General features: G+C 38.1%; 1 protein-coding gene and 1 long non-coding RNA gene across 3 annotated transcripts in view; one reads left to right on the plus strand and one right to left on the minus strand.

Moving 5' to 3' along the window:
* TBCK (TBC1 domain containing kinase) overlaps positions 1-2,739 on the plus strand; it is a 206,151-nt gene extending 203,412 nt beyond the window's left edge. For both annotated transcript variants that reach the window (XM_082729169.1, XM_082729170.1), the window contains exon 26: positions 2,166-2,739. In XM_082729169.1, the coding sequence (XP_082585295.1) occupies positions 2,166-2,276 (111 nt within the window). In that variant the 3' untranslated portion in view covers positions 2,277-2,739. The remainder of the gene's footprint in view (positions 1-2,165) is intronic.
* LOC309863940 overlaps positions 1-11,544 on the minus strand; it is a 193,968-nt gene extending 182,424 nt beyond the window's left edge. The window contains exons 1-2 of the long non-coding RNA XR_014311307.1: positions 11,406-11,544; positions 11,244-11,273 (exon numbers count right to left, since the gene is read on the minus strand). This is a non-coding gene — a long non-coding RNA (uncharacterized lncRNA). The remainder of the gene's footprint in view (positions 1-11,243; positions 11,274-11,405) is intronic.
* Positions 11,545-13,636: the final 2,092 nt, after the last annotated feature.

Below are 13,636 nucleotides of genomic sequence, written 5' to 3' on the forward strand. Positions count from 1 at the left end.
ACAGTGTTTTGAAGTATTCAATGCTAAGACTGCTTATCCACAAGATTTTTTTCAATAACGGTAGTTTATCTCAGAGTTCCGGCTTCTGCGTTAATTGTACTGCTACATGTGGGAGAATGAAGCAAAGATGTTTCAGTAATCATATGGTACCAGGGGCTGTGCTGCCTGCGCTTGACTCAGAGCAGATGAATCTAGCTCCTCTGCTGTTAAGGACTGAGGTTCAAAGAAACAAGCAAGAACAGCATGGAGACCAGTTCACAGTAATAGTCTATCACACTTGATAGCTTTTGAAATACAGATGCACTGTCTTTCTTCAACACTGATTACTATTAAAGATACTTCCAGGTGGCTAAAAGAGTATTGGCTCTGAAATGTAAATGGCCATTGAATCTATTAAGGCACTGCAGAGAATGATGGAAAAGATCAGTGGGGTCAGCAGTATTAAGGTCTATTTCTGTGAGTTGTTTTGAGGATTGTTAAAGACCCCAGTCCAGCAATGTCTATTGCATGTAGTTACTGATACCTTTATCTTGTTGGCTCTACGTGGTATGTTCCAAAATACTGTCCTCAGACTTCCCACTTTAATATCATCTAGTGGTGTTTGTTTATAACAACTACCAACACCACAATAAAAAACACTTTCTTGAGCCTAGATCAATAAAGCAGAATCCCTGGGGTTGAGGCCTTGAACTTATCCTGAGCGAAACATTCAGCTTTTGAACCAAGCAGTGTAGACTGCTTGCTTGAGACTTCACCAGCTGTTAAGCTTCACCCACTCCCAATAGCAGTATCAGCAGGTATTCATTTTTCTGGAGGGACCGGAGATCAAGTTTAACAAAGTAATTGAAAAGAACTTGAGAGCGCAAGTACCCAAGGAGAAGGAAGAGAACAAACACCCCCAAGGGAAGGGAGTAGAAATAGAATGCCAGAGTCCAAGAAAACCCTTCTTTCCTTCATCCTTTTGTCCCAGGTTATATGTCCTATGTCTTGGTTTAGTTCAGTCCAACAAGCATATATTGAGCCCCTGTCATGTACCAGGCACTAGGGATAAAAAGAAAGAGAACAGTCTCACTGTCCTAGGAAAGCAGGCTCTTAAATTTAAATAAGCATGGTAAGCAAAAGACAGAGATTTGCCCAAGGAATTTTAGGGGCTAAGAAAAGAGGTTTGTAATGGAGATTTGGCATGTAGGGAAGAAATTGCATGAGTAGGGAAATAAATAGAAATTAGGCAGATGGGGATAGTGGGGGGGGGGGGGGGCTTTTGAGAAGGAACTAAAGGCTATCCAGGAGCTGGTGGGAAATAGTACATGTTCCCAACAAAGGGCAGCCTGCACAACCAAAATGCTCTGCATCCTAAAGTGACCTCATTTATGTTGGGATTGATAAGCAGTTCAGGACTGCTTTATCATAAGGTCAAAGGAGTGGAGAAAGATAACCAATGATCCTAGAAGGTAGACATGGGCCAAGTCAGGAAGATATATGTATGTCTTGTTAACCTTTCAAAGTCCTATTTTGCTAACCATCCAGAAAACCTCTTGGATGTCCTTGGATGACCTCTTGGAATCCTTCAAATTCATTCCAAGTTTATGGTCTCAAACTGTTCATTATGGTTGCTCCAGGAACATGTTACAGCAAGTTTATGGCCCTTTATGGGACATTACAGGAGAATTGCAACAATTAATAAGGGGACAGTAGTATCAAAAATTGTTCAATATAGATTTGAGAATGTTTTAACTATCACTGGAAAGATACATAAAAAATTGTAATGACCTCTGGAGAGGGAACCTGAGAGGAGAGGTAGGAGGAATTTACATCTCATTGTATACTTTTTGTACTGTTTGACTAGTACATTCAAATGTCATATATTATAAAATGTTATATATAATATATACTCAAAAATTATACATACCATGTATATTTATTGCCTCTTCCAACAAGCGTAAAAGAGAACTAAAGAGACACATTCATTCTATAGTGTAAAGGTCCTGTCAACATGTTAAATTTGATTTGATTAATATTGAAAACTCAAAATAGTGATTCACTGATATAACAATGATAGTAAAGAAGTTTTATCTTTCACAGCTTGAGGGGAAAAAAATGGGATTGAAGAAATACAGATTTTGTATATCCTCTATAAATTTGCCTCCCCCCCCTTTTTTTTTCAGTTTGCAGCACATCTTGTGAAGATGAAATATCCAAGAATCTGCATTCTAGATGGTGGCATTAATAAGATCAAGCCAACAGGCCTCCTCACCGTCCCATCTCCTCAAATATGAAGAACCAAGACTGTGACTCTGAAAAGGACAGAGTGATATCAGCTCCCAATTGCCCAACTCTTCATCGCCTTGCTACTCAAAGACAGAGCTAGACTTCCAGATTGTTGCATTTCCATAAAGTTTTATCACAAAACATTTTTTTTTAAATCTCATAACTCACATGTTCGGCTATCCAGGCACAAACTTGACTGTACATGTATTGCTGAAAGAATGTCCTTAACAGTGAAATCTGATCATGTATTTTTACCACAGTGCAACACAAAGCCAGAGGAATTCAGCTGACAAGGCAGATTTAGCATTATCAAGAAATCTCAATTGCACTGAAAAGTTGTCTCCAACTGCACTGACCAGACAGTCCTAACAAAGGTATTGTTTAGAAACATAGACTGAATGGGGGTTGGAATAATCTTTCCATGATAGTGAAAAGTAAAAAGCTATTCACAATATATTCCTTATAAGTAAATGCTCTATTTGGCAACTCATTTTTGGTCCAGACAGATCGTGTGTGTGTGTGTGTGTGTGTGTGTGTGTGTGTGTGTGTGTGTGTGTTGTTTAGAAGAATTTAGCCCACTGAAAAAAGTAATAATAATTTACTTTCAGGAAAATGAAAGTCAGAAACCATTCACATTAGAACATTTGTTCAGCTCCTGTGGCAGAGAAATCCAAAATAAGAGTGATTTGCACAAACTAGAACTGTATTTCTCACATAAAAGGCTGCATAATAGGTCTAGAGCTAGTATGCTGTTTTCATAATCATCAAGAACTAAGGTATCTTCACATTGCTTTATCACCCTCAATACATGGTTTCTAGCTCATGGATCAAGATGGCTGCTCAGCTCACACCATTTGTGCCATTAGAAGGGTGGGAACCAAGGAGGAGGGAGAAGTGGAGGGGGAGAAAGAAATAGGGAGGGAGCAAATAAGAAAGGAGAGAAGGAAGAAAATGCTCTTTCTCTTTAAGGGCACAAACCAAAAGTTGCACATGTTACTTCTGCTTATGCCCATCGGCCAGAACTTAGACATGTGGCCACACCTAACTATAAGGAAAACGAAATATAATCTTTGGCTGGGAGGTCATTTACCCAGGTAAAAATTTTAATTTTTTTTAAGTTTTAATTATTTAGAAAGTTCTTGAAACATTATTATTAAGATTATTAAAATTTATTATTACTGTGTGGGAAGAGTAGAACACATATTGTGGGATAACTAGCAGCCTCTGCATTATTCTAAATAGTAAGTACTCTACTTCATTGAATCTAACACATATCACAACAATGCAACCAAATCAACTGGACATACCATCAATTATAAGATGCATTCCCATTTCAGAAATGTGAAAAGATAACATATCTTAGAATTATTGGACTATATTACCTTTCTTGGTTATCTTCGATTTTAACTGAACAGTGATGTTGTTATTGTTGTTTTCTTCTTTAACTTATATTTCTCTTCAGTGTTAGGAACTACAGAGGTGTAGAACATTTCAATAAGAGCCTCAATTCAACTAGCTGGCTATGGTTTTATTGTTGCTATTTGTTTTGGTTTTTTGCATCTACTTTTTTATTGAGATACAATTTACATACCATAAAATTTATCCTTTTAAAACACACAACTCAGTGGTTTTTAGTATATTCAGAAAATAGTGCAATCATCACTACTATCTAATTCCAGAACATTTTTATTCTCCAAAAAAAGAATCCTATAATTATTAACAGTCATTCCCCATTAATCCCTCCTAAGGTCTTTGATTTATATGTTTACATATGACGTGAGTTAAGTATCCAAACTCATTCTTGCATGTGGACTTCAAGCTGTCCCAGAGGCTGTGTCATCTTATTTGTTTTGCTTAATTGAATTATATTTAGTCATTCACCATATATGTTTCAAAGATCTATTAGATACAAGACAGTGACATAACTAGTAATTATAGCATTCTGTGACCCCTAAATAATATACAAGGAAAAATTGTGAGAATAATAAGAAAATTTTACCACTGTTTCCCTAATAGTATTTTGAGGTCATCATCTGCCATGATCAGAAAAATATTAAGTCCTCCTGCACTTTCCTTTAACCTTTGGTTACTTATCTGACTTCATAGTCCTAATACAGCATTGATGATCACTTGAAACAAGTGGTTCTGAGTTTTAAGTTTGCCTTACTGAGAAAGCAGAGGAGGATGAGGGGTTAAGATTTGATTTGAATGGATTGGTATGGCAGTAGGGGAAGATGAAGAACTGGGTATTGGGGAGAGCTGCGTGAGAAGATAATAGTAGCCGACCTCCATCAGAATTTTGCATTTGATCTTTCTTAAAATTTATTTAGGCTTACTTTTTTAAATGAGTTTTTTAACCATTCAAATTATGAAGATTTAATATTCTCAACAGTAAAATAAGAAAGAGCACACAATCAGTGCCATGTTTACATGATGGTTATGGTAGTTGGTGGCAGATAGTTTGAACAAAGTTAACCTTGACAAGTGTTTGTTGCACTAAACCTATACAACTCATGACAGTAGAAGTCCTTGGGAATACATCATTGACTCCTACATTATCACTATCAACACTGTTTGTTTCTGGCATTAGCAGTCTATCTGGAATGCCCTTACTACCGCCACCAGCCTCACAGATACACACACATACACACACACACACACTTATAAATCCTTTATACTCCAGCACCAGTAGCATCTCCAGTCATCTCAGTCTTCCCCATGATGCATTAAAAGCCTCAACTACTGGGGTGCCTGGGTGGCTTGGTGGGTTAAAGCCTCTGCCTTCGGCTCAGGTCATGATCCCAGGGTCCTGGGATTGAGCCCCTCATTGAGCCCCTCATCAGGCTCTCTGCTCAGCAGGGGGCCTGCTTCCTCCTCTCTCTGTCTTCCTCTCTGCCTACTTGTGATCTCTCTCTGTCAAATAAATAAATAAAATCTTCAAAATAAATAAATAAACAAAAGCCTCAACTACCAAAGCATTCCATTCATACTTCTAATAATAGACGTATTACATCATTTTGCAATTATCTGTTCACATTTGAGACCCATATTAACATATGAGCTTCTTGAGGTCAAAGATCATAATTTATACTTCTGTTTGTATTCAACAACCCACTACACTGGAGATGTTTGTTAAGTATAAAACTGAATTGGATCTCTTACTTAGGGATTTTAGAATCTAAAGGATAGGGAAAAAAATGTAATTTTTATCAAATGCCAACTTATCTGGTACCTGGTGATTTATAAATAAATCAAAATCTTAATTCACTGAGTGAAGAAAAAATCTCTAATGTTCTACTTAGCTCTAAATTTCTATAATCCTATCAGTTGGAACAAATATTTTCCAACAACAAAGTAAACTGACCTAATTGCATCCCCTTCCCAAAGCATAAAAATGCTAATTTTAAATGTCTTAATACTTAATCAAGTTTGTAAGAAATCAATTTCTTGATGTCAGATCCGAAGAGGAACTGAAACACTACCAGGACCATGGAATATCAGATATCAATATAGGCCCTGGGAACTGTGGTTTTAACATGCACATAGGGTTAAAAGACACAGCCTTGGGCCTTCTGGTGGGGAGTTTGTATCACTACCTTACACAGTGACAGTCTCAAAGAACTCTTCGTTCCATGAAATGACTAGAAATAACCCCACCAAATCAAGGAAGGTACAGGAGAGATTGTCCTGGTATTCTGAGTGAAGAAAGACAAATCTATTGTAGACAGAAGGAGGTGTTCAGCGGAAAGGCTACGGTAAGTCCCCAAATTAGAACAGGTTTTTTTTTTTTTTTTTTTTTTTAATTTATTTTTTATTTTCAGCATAACAGTATTCATTATTTTTCACCACACCCAGTGCTCCATGCAATTCGTGCCCTTTATAATACCCACCACCTAGTAATCATGCTTAGCGAAATAAGTCAAGCAGAGAAAAAAAAAAAAAAAATTAGAACAGGTTTTAAGGCATGTGTTCATCTGACTATTTAAAAATGAGAACATGGGGCACTTGGGTGGCTCAGTTGTTAAGGGTCTGCCTTCAGCGCAGGTCATGATCCCAGGGTCCTGCGATCGAGCCCTGCATGGGGCTCCCTGCTCAGTGGTGAGTCTGCTTCTCCCTCTCCCACTCCCCTTACTTGTGTTCCCTCTCCCACTGTGTCTCTTGCTCTCTGCCAAATAAATATATTAAAAAATCTTTAAAAAAGAAAAAGAAAAATGAGAACAATACATTAAATCAAACTTTTGGAAAGCATAGATAGTACTAGATCTTTGTTTGATTCCTCCTCCAAATAGTTCCATAAAAATACAGTGGACCCTTGAACAAAATAGGGGTTAGAGGCACCAATCCCTACACAGTCAAAAATTCTTTTATAACTGTGACTGCCTGCCATTGACCATAAGCCCTACCAATAACAATCAAGTAACACATATTTTGTATATTATATGTATTAAATGTTGTATTGTTATAATAGTATAAGCTAGAGAAAAGAAAACATCAAGGAAATCATAAGAAAGAGAAAATGCACTTACAGTACTGTACAGTAGTTACTGAAAAAAATCCACATGTCAGTGGACCTGCAGAGTTCAAACTTATGGTGTTCAAGGGTCATTTGTACTTCTTTGCAGATTAATATCAGAAGTATGGTACAGCCTCTCTAAAAGATCTTTTGCAGTAGTTTCATCTGGTAAAACCCACTATGAATAGATGGGATGGCTGCCTTGAGTGCTGTGGAGTTGGTGGATGTTGTACTATTTCAGAGTCACAAACAGTCCTCAGGGGTATGTGTGATGGCTCCCTATATGCCTAATGTTAGCCAAATAATTCATTTTCCTTGGTAAACATTCATGAAGCCAAAGCGTGGAAACAAACAAGAATATTTATGACAGATTTTTACGTTTTTGTTTGAGTGTTCAATCTCAAGATCAAATACCCTTCACAACTACCACCTTAGATTTTACGTGGCGAAATAATGGAGAAGTGTTACAAACCTTCAGTGTCTCCGACCCTAGCATTTGCTCACACACAAACTTTAGGTTTTGCAATCCAGTTTTATCTCATTTAATGTTGGAAATACTACACCTTATAAATAAGCTGTTTTAAAAGTTTGCCGTATTTTTTTTATGTTGCACGTGTTTATATCTTTTCTGAGTAACTTTTGTGTTACTGTCTTATGAGACAGGCTTGTCACATGAAGACTAAACTTGGATCTCGGCAAATTCAGTATTCTTTAGATAGACTGTGATATTTGTAGCTTCTAACATGACTTCCAGGACTCATGTCTCTTTGGATTGACATTCCTTAATATTTTTTTCTCCTCCCTTCAAAGGTCACATTTTTAGTTTGCATTCTCTGCAGCATTGCAATAATACTGTTCTGTTCTAATGCTCACTGTCACCAGTAAACAATGCATGGATGAGTACCAAGGCACCCTATTGCCAACATTCCTAGATATTCTATATTAATCCTCTGGGTGGTGGAGGTTAAAACACTGTCCTGTGTTGGCTCAAGACTAATCTTAGAGCTATAACAAATGCATTTAAAGCATTAGATCAGATTCTAAATATTGCATCGTGCCACTCTAAAAGATAGAGCTTTTGAAAATATTACTATCTTTATATAGAAATGTGATTAAAAAAAAAAAAACAGTGCATGTCCTACCGTTCTTTTGAAAGACTGTAATAGTGTGACCACTAGGTAAAGCATTAAAAACTGACAATCTGTGCATTAATTTTCTCATTAACTCTGGAAATTTATTCCTGTTTCCCATTCTTACTACTTTTTTCTCAACTTTACTAACATACTTTTCAGTCCTTTAAGGTAGAATAACATTATTTTAAGGTTTATAGTGTGCTGGAACTGACTCCTAGTGGCTTGGGACAGCTGAATATACCCATTTCGTTCCAACTCTATGTCAGTGATCTCACACTGGTAGCTTAAAATTGGCCACAGGAGGAGTATTTACACCATAGAAATGGCAAACATCATAAATCATGGCTTTCCTTTTATTCCTTTTTTATTTATTTATTTGACAGACAGAGATCACAAGTAGGCAGAGAGGCAGGCAGAGAGAGGATGAGGAAGCAGGCTCCCCACTGAGCAGAGAGCCTGATGCGGGGCTCGATCCCAGGACACCGAGATCATGACCAGAGCTGAAGGCAGAGGCTTCAACCCACTGAGCCACCCAGGCGCCCCCTTTTTGTTTTTTTTTTTTAAGCCAGTTATATTTACCAGCAAACCATAGGTTTTAACCATCCTATGGTCATTATGTTGTCTGTAGTTTAAAATCACGAAGATAAAAGGAATTGTAAAGATCATCCAATCCAACCATCATTGTTTCAAACAATAAGAACAGTGAAATGATTTTTTAAAAATCACATAGCCAGTAAAAGACAGACCCAAAATTATAATTCTGCTTTCCTGATTGATCCCTAATCCAGATTGATTTCTCTGTCCATCACATATTGATAGAGAAGGTAAAAGGACACCAATTTCAACCCACTAAACACTCATTACAGATCAGCCTTAGGTCAGGCTCTGTGCTAGGTGATACATGGGATAAGAAATGAAAAATAAGTGTTGGCTAAACTCGCATTGACTATATGACATAGAAGTGCCACTTAACTTCAGCTCCTAACAGATGCTACTCTGCTGCCTCATATATTCACCACTCAAAAGTAAAGACTTCCCCACCAAAAAAATGTGGTTAAGTATTCAAGCTAAAGACAGAACGTGAGGAACTCTTGCTATGTATAATGTTACCTCTTCACCTCCAGGACATTACCTAGAAAACATCCCTGGTAGAGAACCGTATTGTCTCTGTCTACAGTCAAATCCTTTGTACACAGGGTCAAAGTTAGCCTTCAATCATTGTCTTCTATAGGGACTAGGCTCAAAGGATTGGACAAGTCCTTGTATCAGCCTCCAAGTCGTGTGTGGAAAGCCGAAGAAGGGGATTATCAGGGGAGGGAGAGGGATAACTAGTTTTTAGGTCTCTTAATCATAAAAGAGAAGAAACAGGTCATTTAGGTCATTTGTTAACTTTAAAAAATTATTTTTATGCACGAAGATAAACTATCTTGATAATTTATTACTTGTCAGATAAAGTATCTTTTCTAAAATTATCTTTAAAATCATTAATAATCCCATGGACCATGTATTCATTGCCATGGACTCCATACAGGGTCATTAAGGATCTGAAAGTCCTGTGAGGAACGTGACTACTGGATTGAGGCCAAATGACACAGAGTCCCATTTGCATAGCGTTGTGCCACCAAGAAGAAGAATTGGTTTTTTTAATGGATAATGAAGGTTGAAAAAACAATCTCTGCATTCACATATTACCATTAATTACATATGGCAATATAGATGACAGGATAAAGCATCTAAATGCACTGCCCAGTGTGACCATTTCAACTCCTTATTCTGAGCCTGTTTCCTGTTTACAAAGATTTCAAGAGGTTCTTGTCCCAGAAGTGTTTGCCACTCTGCCCCCCATCTGCCCTAGACTGACTGTGTTCTGCTCGTGACTGAGATTTGCCTTGGGATGAAGGTCTGCGCCGAGCAACTAGTGTAAACAGGTGGAGTTCAGTTTCAGGGACCTCTCCATTTACTTCTGTGCAGCAAAAACATAAAGTTATCACACAATATCAGTTCAGAGGTTGGAGGTCAGTCTGAGTTATTTACTTTCCTACATTAGTCTGAGAGTGGCTGAACTGTGTTAAAAAGTTTTCAACCCTCCTTTGGGGCTAATACAACTCAATGACGGTATAGTCCCCTTAAACTGTGGTTAATCTATGTTTGGTTTGTAACAAGATTTTTTTTTTCTTATCAACATGCCTTATTGTAATATCAGATAATCATTTTGATTTATGCCATCATCTGGTGCCTGAAAAGATGTATGAAATGAGCATCTTCCCGGTAGCAAGGAAATTTTTTAAAATACCCTCTCCCCCATTTTATATTAAATTAACAATTCTAAGCAGAGCAAGGCTAACAACATCCCAGGTAATAGAAAAGGACTAGATCAGATTTCAGAAATAAATATATAGATACTTATCTAGCTACTGGTTAACTAATATTTTATAAAACCTGTTGGAGATGAAATGGAGATTGACATTGACATTCAATGGAGATTGACATTGAAGCACACATTTCAAAATATGTTTACTTATAAATCACATATTTTTTAAAGTGAAAATGTAGAGGTGAATGAAATAATTAAAAGAGATGGTTTTAAAAAATAACTTACTTCTTGGGCGCCTGGGTGGCTCAGTGGGTTAAGCTGCTACCTTCGGCTCGGGTCATGATCTCAGGGTCCTGGGATGGAGTCCCGCATCGGGCTCTCTGCTCAGCAGGGAGCCTGCTTCCTTCTCTCTCTCTCTCTGCCTGCCTCTCAGTATACTTGTGATTTCTCTCTCAAATAAACAAATAAAATCTTAAAAAAAATTAATTAAAAAAAAACTTACTTCTTAATCCACTCATTTCAATATAAATTCTGACAAAGTCATTTTAGCATGAATCCTAGGCAGCAAGATAACAACTATTTAAAATTTCAGTGGTGACTTATATAACTTACATTAAGCAAGATGATACATACTTGTACAGAAACTACCCCATAAGATGACAATAGCTCAAGCAGAAGCTGACTGTGTTAAGTGCCCTATAAATAATTAATTGTATGACATTCTGAAATGAATTTAAAACTGCCCCCTTTTGATTAAGTGATGTAATATCAAAATTCATATTAAAGTTCATTACTATCAGCCAAATTAATTCTATTAAATCAGTAGAATAGTCTTTATTCTATTAAAGGATAAATTAATGAGGAAATTAATTGTTGTAGTTATTTAGTTCTTTTAATTAGCTAGTCCTGCTCGGAACATTAACAGATCCTTTTTAAAAGCAGCTAGGCATTTCCTGTAAAGCCTGATTGAAATTTTATATGAGTAGATTACTGGGTATGTACTCTTATTACTTACCAGCTAGAACACAAAGATGATTTGTAGGATCTGAAAAAAAAAAAAAATGCTAAATTAAGTATCTGGTACAAATGAGTTGTGTAAAAACAACCAAATGAAAGCAGTCAATTTTAAAAAGGTTCTACTGAAACCCCAAAGCTGTCATTCCCAACCTAGACCCACATGAGTGATTCAGCGATCTCAAGGGCTGGTGAAACCTTAACTCCTCCATGATGTCTTTCCCCTCAAATGCCATGTGTGTTTTTGCTCACCCAGGTCTTAGAGGGCTAGAATGAGGAAGAACTGTGGGCTGGGGTTTCAGGCTGGCTGGCAACTGTTGTATTCGTGGTTGAGAGAGGCGCTGAACTTTCTCAAGGATCTTTCATTTCACAACTCAAGGATCTTTCATTTCACAACACTAAGCACCCTTACACCCACCAGAAACATGGTCAATCCCCCTTGTCGCAGCGCTGTTCAGGAGACTCGGCCTTTCCTGGGGCTGCCTTCAGAGCGGGCCTCCTGACCTCCTGAGTCAGAATTTAACCTCCAGACACCTCAAGAATGAGAAATATATGTCAAAATCCCAACACTAACACATTGAAAATAAGTTATCAAAAGATGCAGAGAGGGGCGCCTGGGTGGCTCAGTGGGTTAAGCCGCTGCCTTCGGCTCGGGTCATGGTCTCAGGGTCCTGGGATCGAGTCCCGAATCGGGCTCTCTGCTCAGCAGGGAGCCTGCTTCTCTCTCTCTCTCTCTCTCTCTCTCTCTCTCTCTGCCTGCCTCTCCGTCTACTTGTGGTCTCTGTCTGTCAAATAAATAAAATCTTTAAAAAAAAAAAAAAGATGCAGAGAAAAACAATACATGTTTCAGAAAGAAGTGAGAGTTAGAGGTTCTCTCCCTTAAGAAACCACGAATTAGAGGGAGCCTGCAGGAAGAGGGAGAGCAAGAATCCAAGAAGCAGGCTCTTCGGGCCTCTCCGCTGCCCCTCTGCGTGCCCCCATGCAATTGCTGAGGGGTTTCTAAGACTCTCGTTCCTCCTGTATAAAACGGGGGTAATAGCCTTTATCCAGCCTATCTCCCAGGCTTCTGCTGAAGCTCACAGAAGAGCATTTTGTAAAAGGAAGGTATTATGCAAACGTAATATGCTTGGGGCACTTGGGTGGCTCAGTTGGTTAAGCATCAGACTCTCGTTTTCGACTCAGGTCATGATCTCAAAGTCCTGAGATCCAGCCCTCAGTCAGGCTCCCCACTCAGCACTGAGTCCGCTGGAGATTCTCTCCCTCCCCTTCTGTTGGTCCCCCCACCACACACACACACACACACAAACACACACACATACTCTCAAATAAATAAAATCTGAAAAACACATGTAATATGCTTATAGTTTTTATAGAAGTCATAACTGACCTAGCCAAACTTTTAAGCCAAAGTTTTTATCTATTGTGTTGTTTTTAAGAAGAAATTTTGATATAAAAATTCCTCTTACAATTATATATTTGGTCCTATTCTGCAACATAAACAGGAGGGAAGCCTTCCTGAGCAGTGTTAAAAATAGATTATCCACTACACACTGGCACACTGGCCACTGTTTGATTAAAAGCAACTAGTTCTGCTAAATGGATACACTTTATCCAAGATCTTTCAGATTTCTCTTTGTTTTACACCCTACCTTCCCCTAACCCAGTTTTACCAACTTAAAACGCCCTCTTTTTTTACAATAATCTAAATTCTCTCTTGATAAAATCTGGCAGTTTCAGCTCTGCCAATAGCAATCTACACCTAAATGACAGAGATTAACTTTATTTCAAATCCTCTCTTTCCTTCAGTTTTATCTCCCTCTTCCCGTGCCGCTCTCCCTTGGACTTCAAAGCAGCTTTGTGGTTTGCCTTGCAGAAAATCAATGGCTGGGAGATGAAAAGCAGCCTTGTTTATCTCTGCCTCCGGAAGGTCATTTTCCTCAGTAGCATCTGTGTGGGAGCTACTTTCCCTTGCAGAGGAGAGATGCAGATAGATTATACCCAGAAACCAGTATAAGAGGAGAGCGGTGCCCATTTTAAATGGGTGAGATCACATCAAAACACAAATGTATTCAAAATAGGAAGGAGAGTTTGGGAGTACTGGTATAAATTTAGATGTGACTCTGGTTTTTCTTTTTAACTATGTCTGGATGTTTTGTAGGGAACAAAACTATGTAGTTTATCCCATTCTTTTAATAGACACCTGAGGAGTGACTTGAACTTAGCAGGCTTTAAGGATGTGACTAATGAAGAGCATTAATCAAGGGATGTGGGTAGCTGTTTGTGCATAAATAAGTAGAAGCATTGTTTTCCTGCTGCTTATATGACCAGAGCTGTTGTCCCGGCTTAGCCAACTTGTACATCATCCAACAGTCTCTTTTCAAACAGCGACGATAT

Source organism: Mustela nivalis (assembly GCF_964662115.1).
Source record: "Mustela nivalis genome assembly, chromosome: 4".
Lineage (NCBI taxonomy): Eukaryota > Metazoa > Chordata > Mammalia > Carnivora > Mustelidae > Mustela > Mustela nivalis.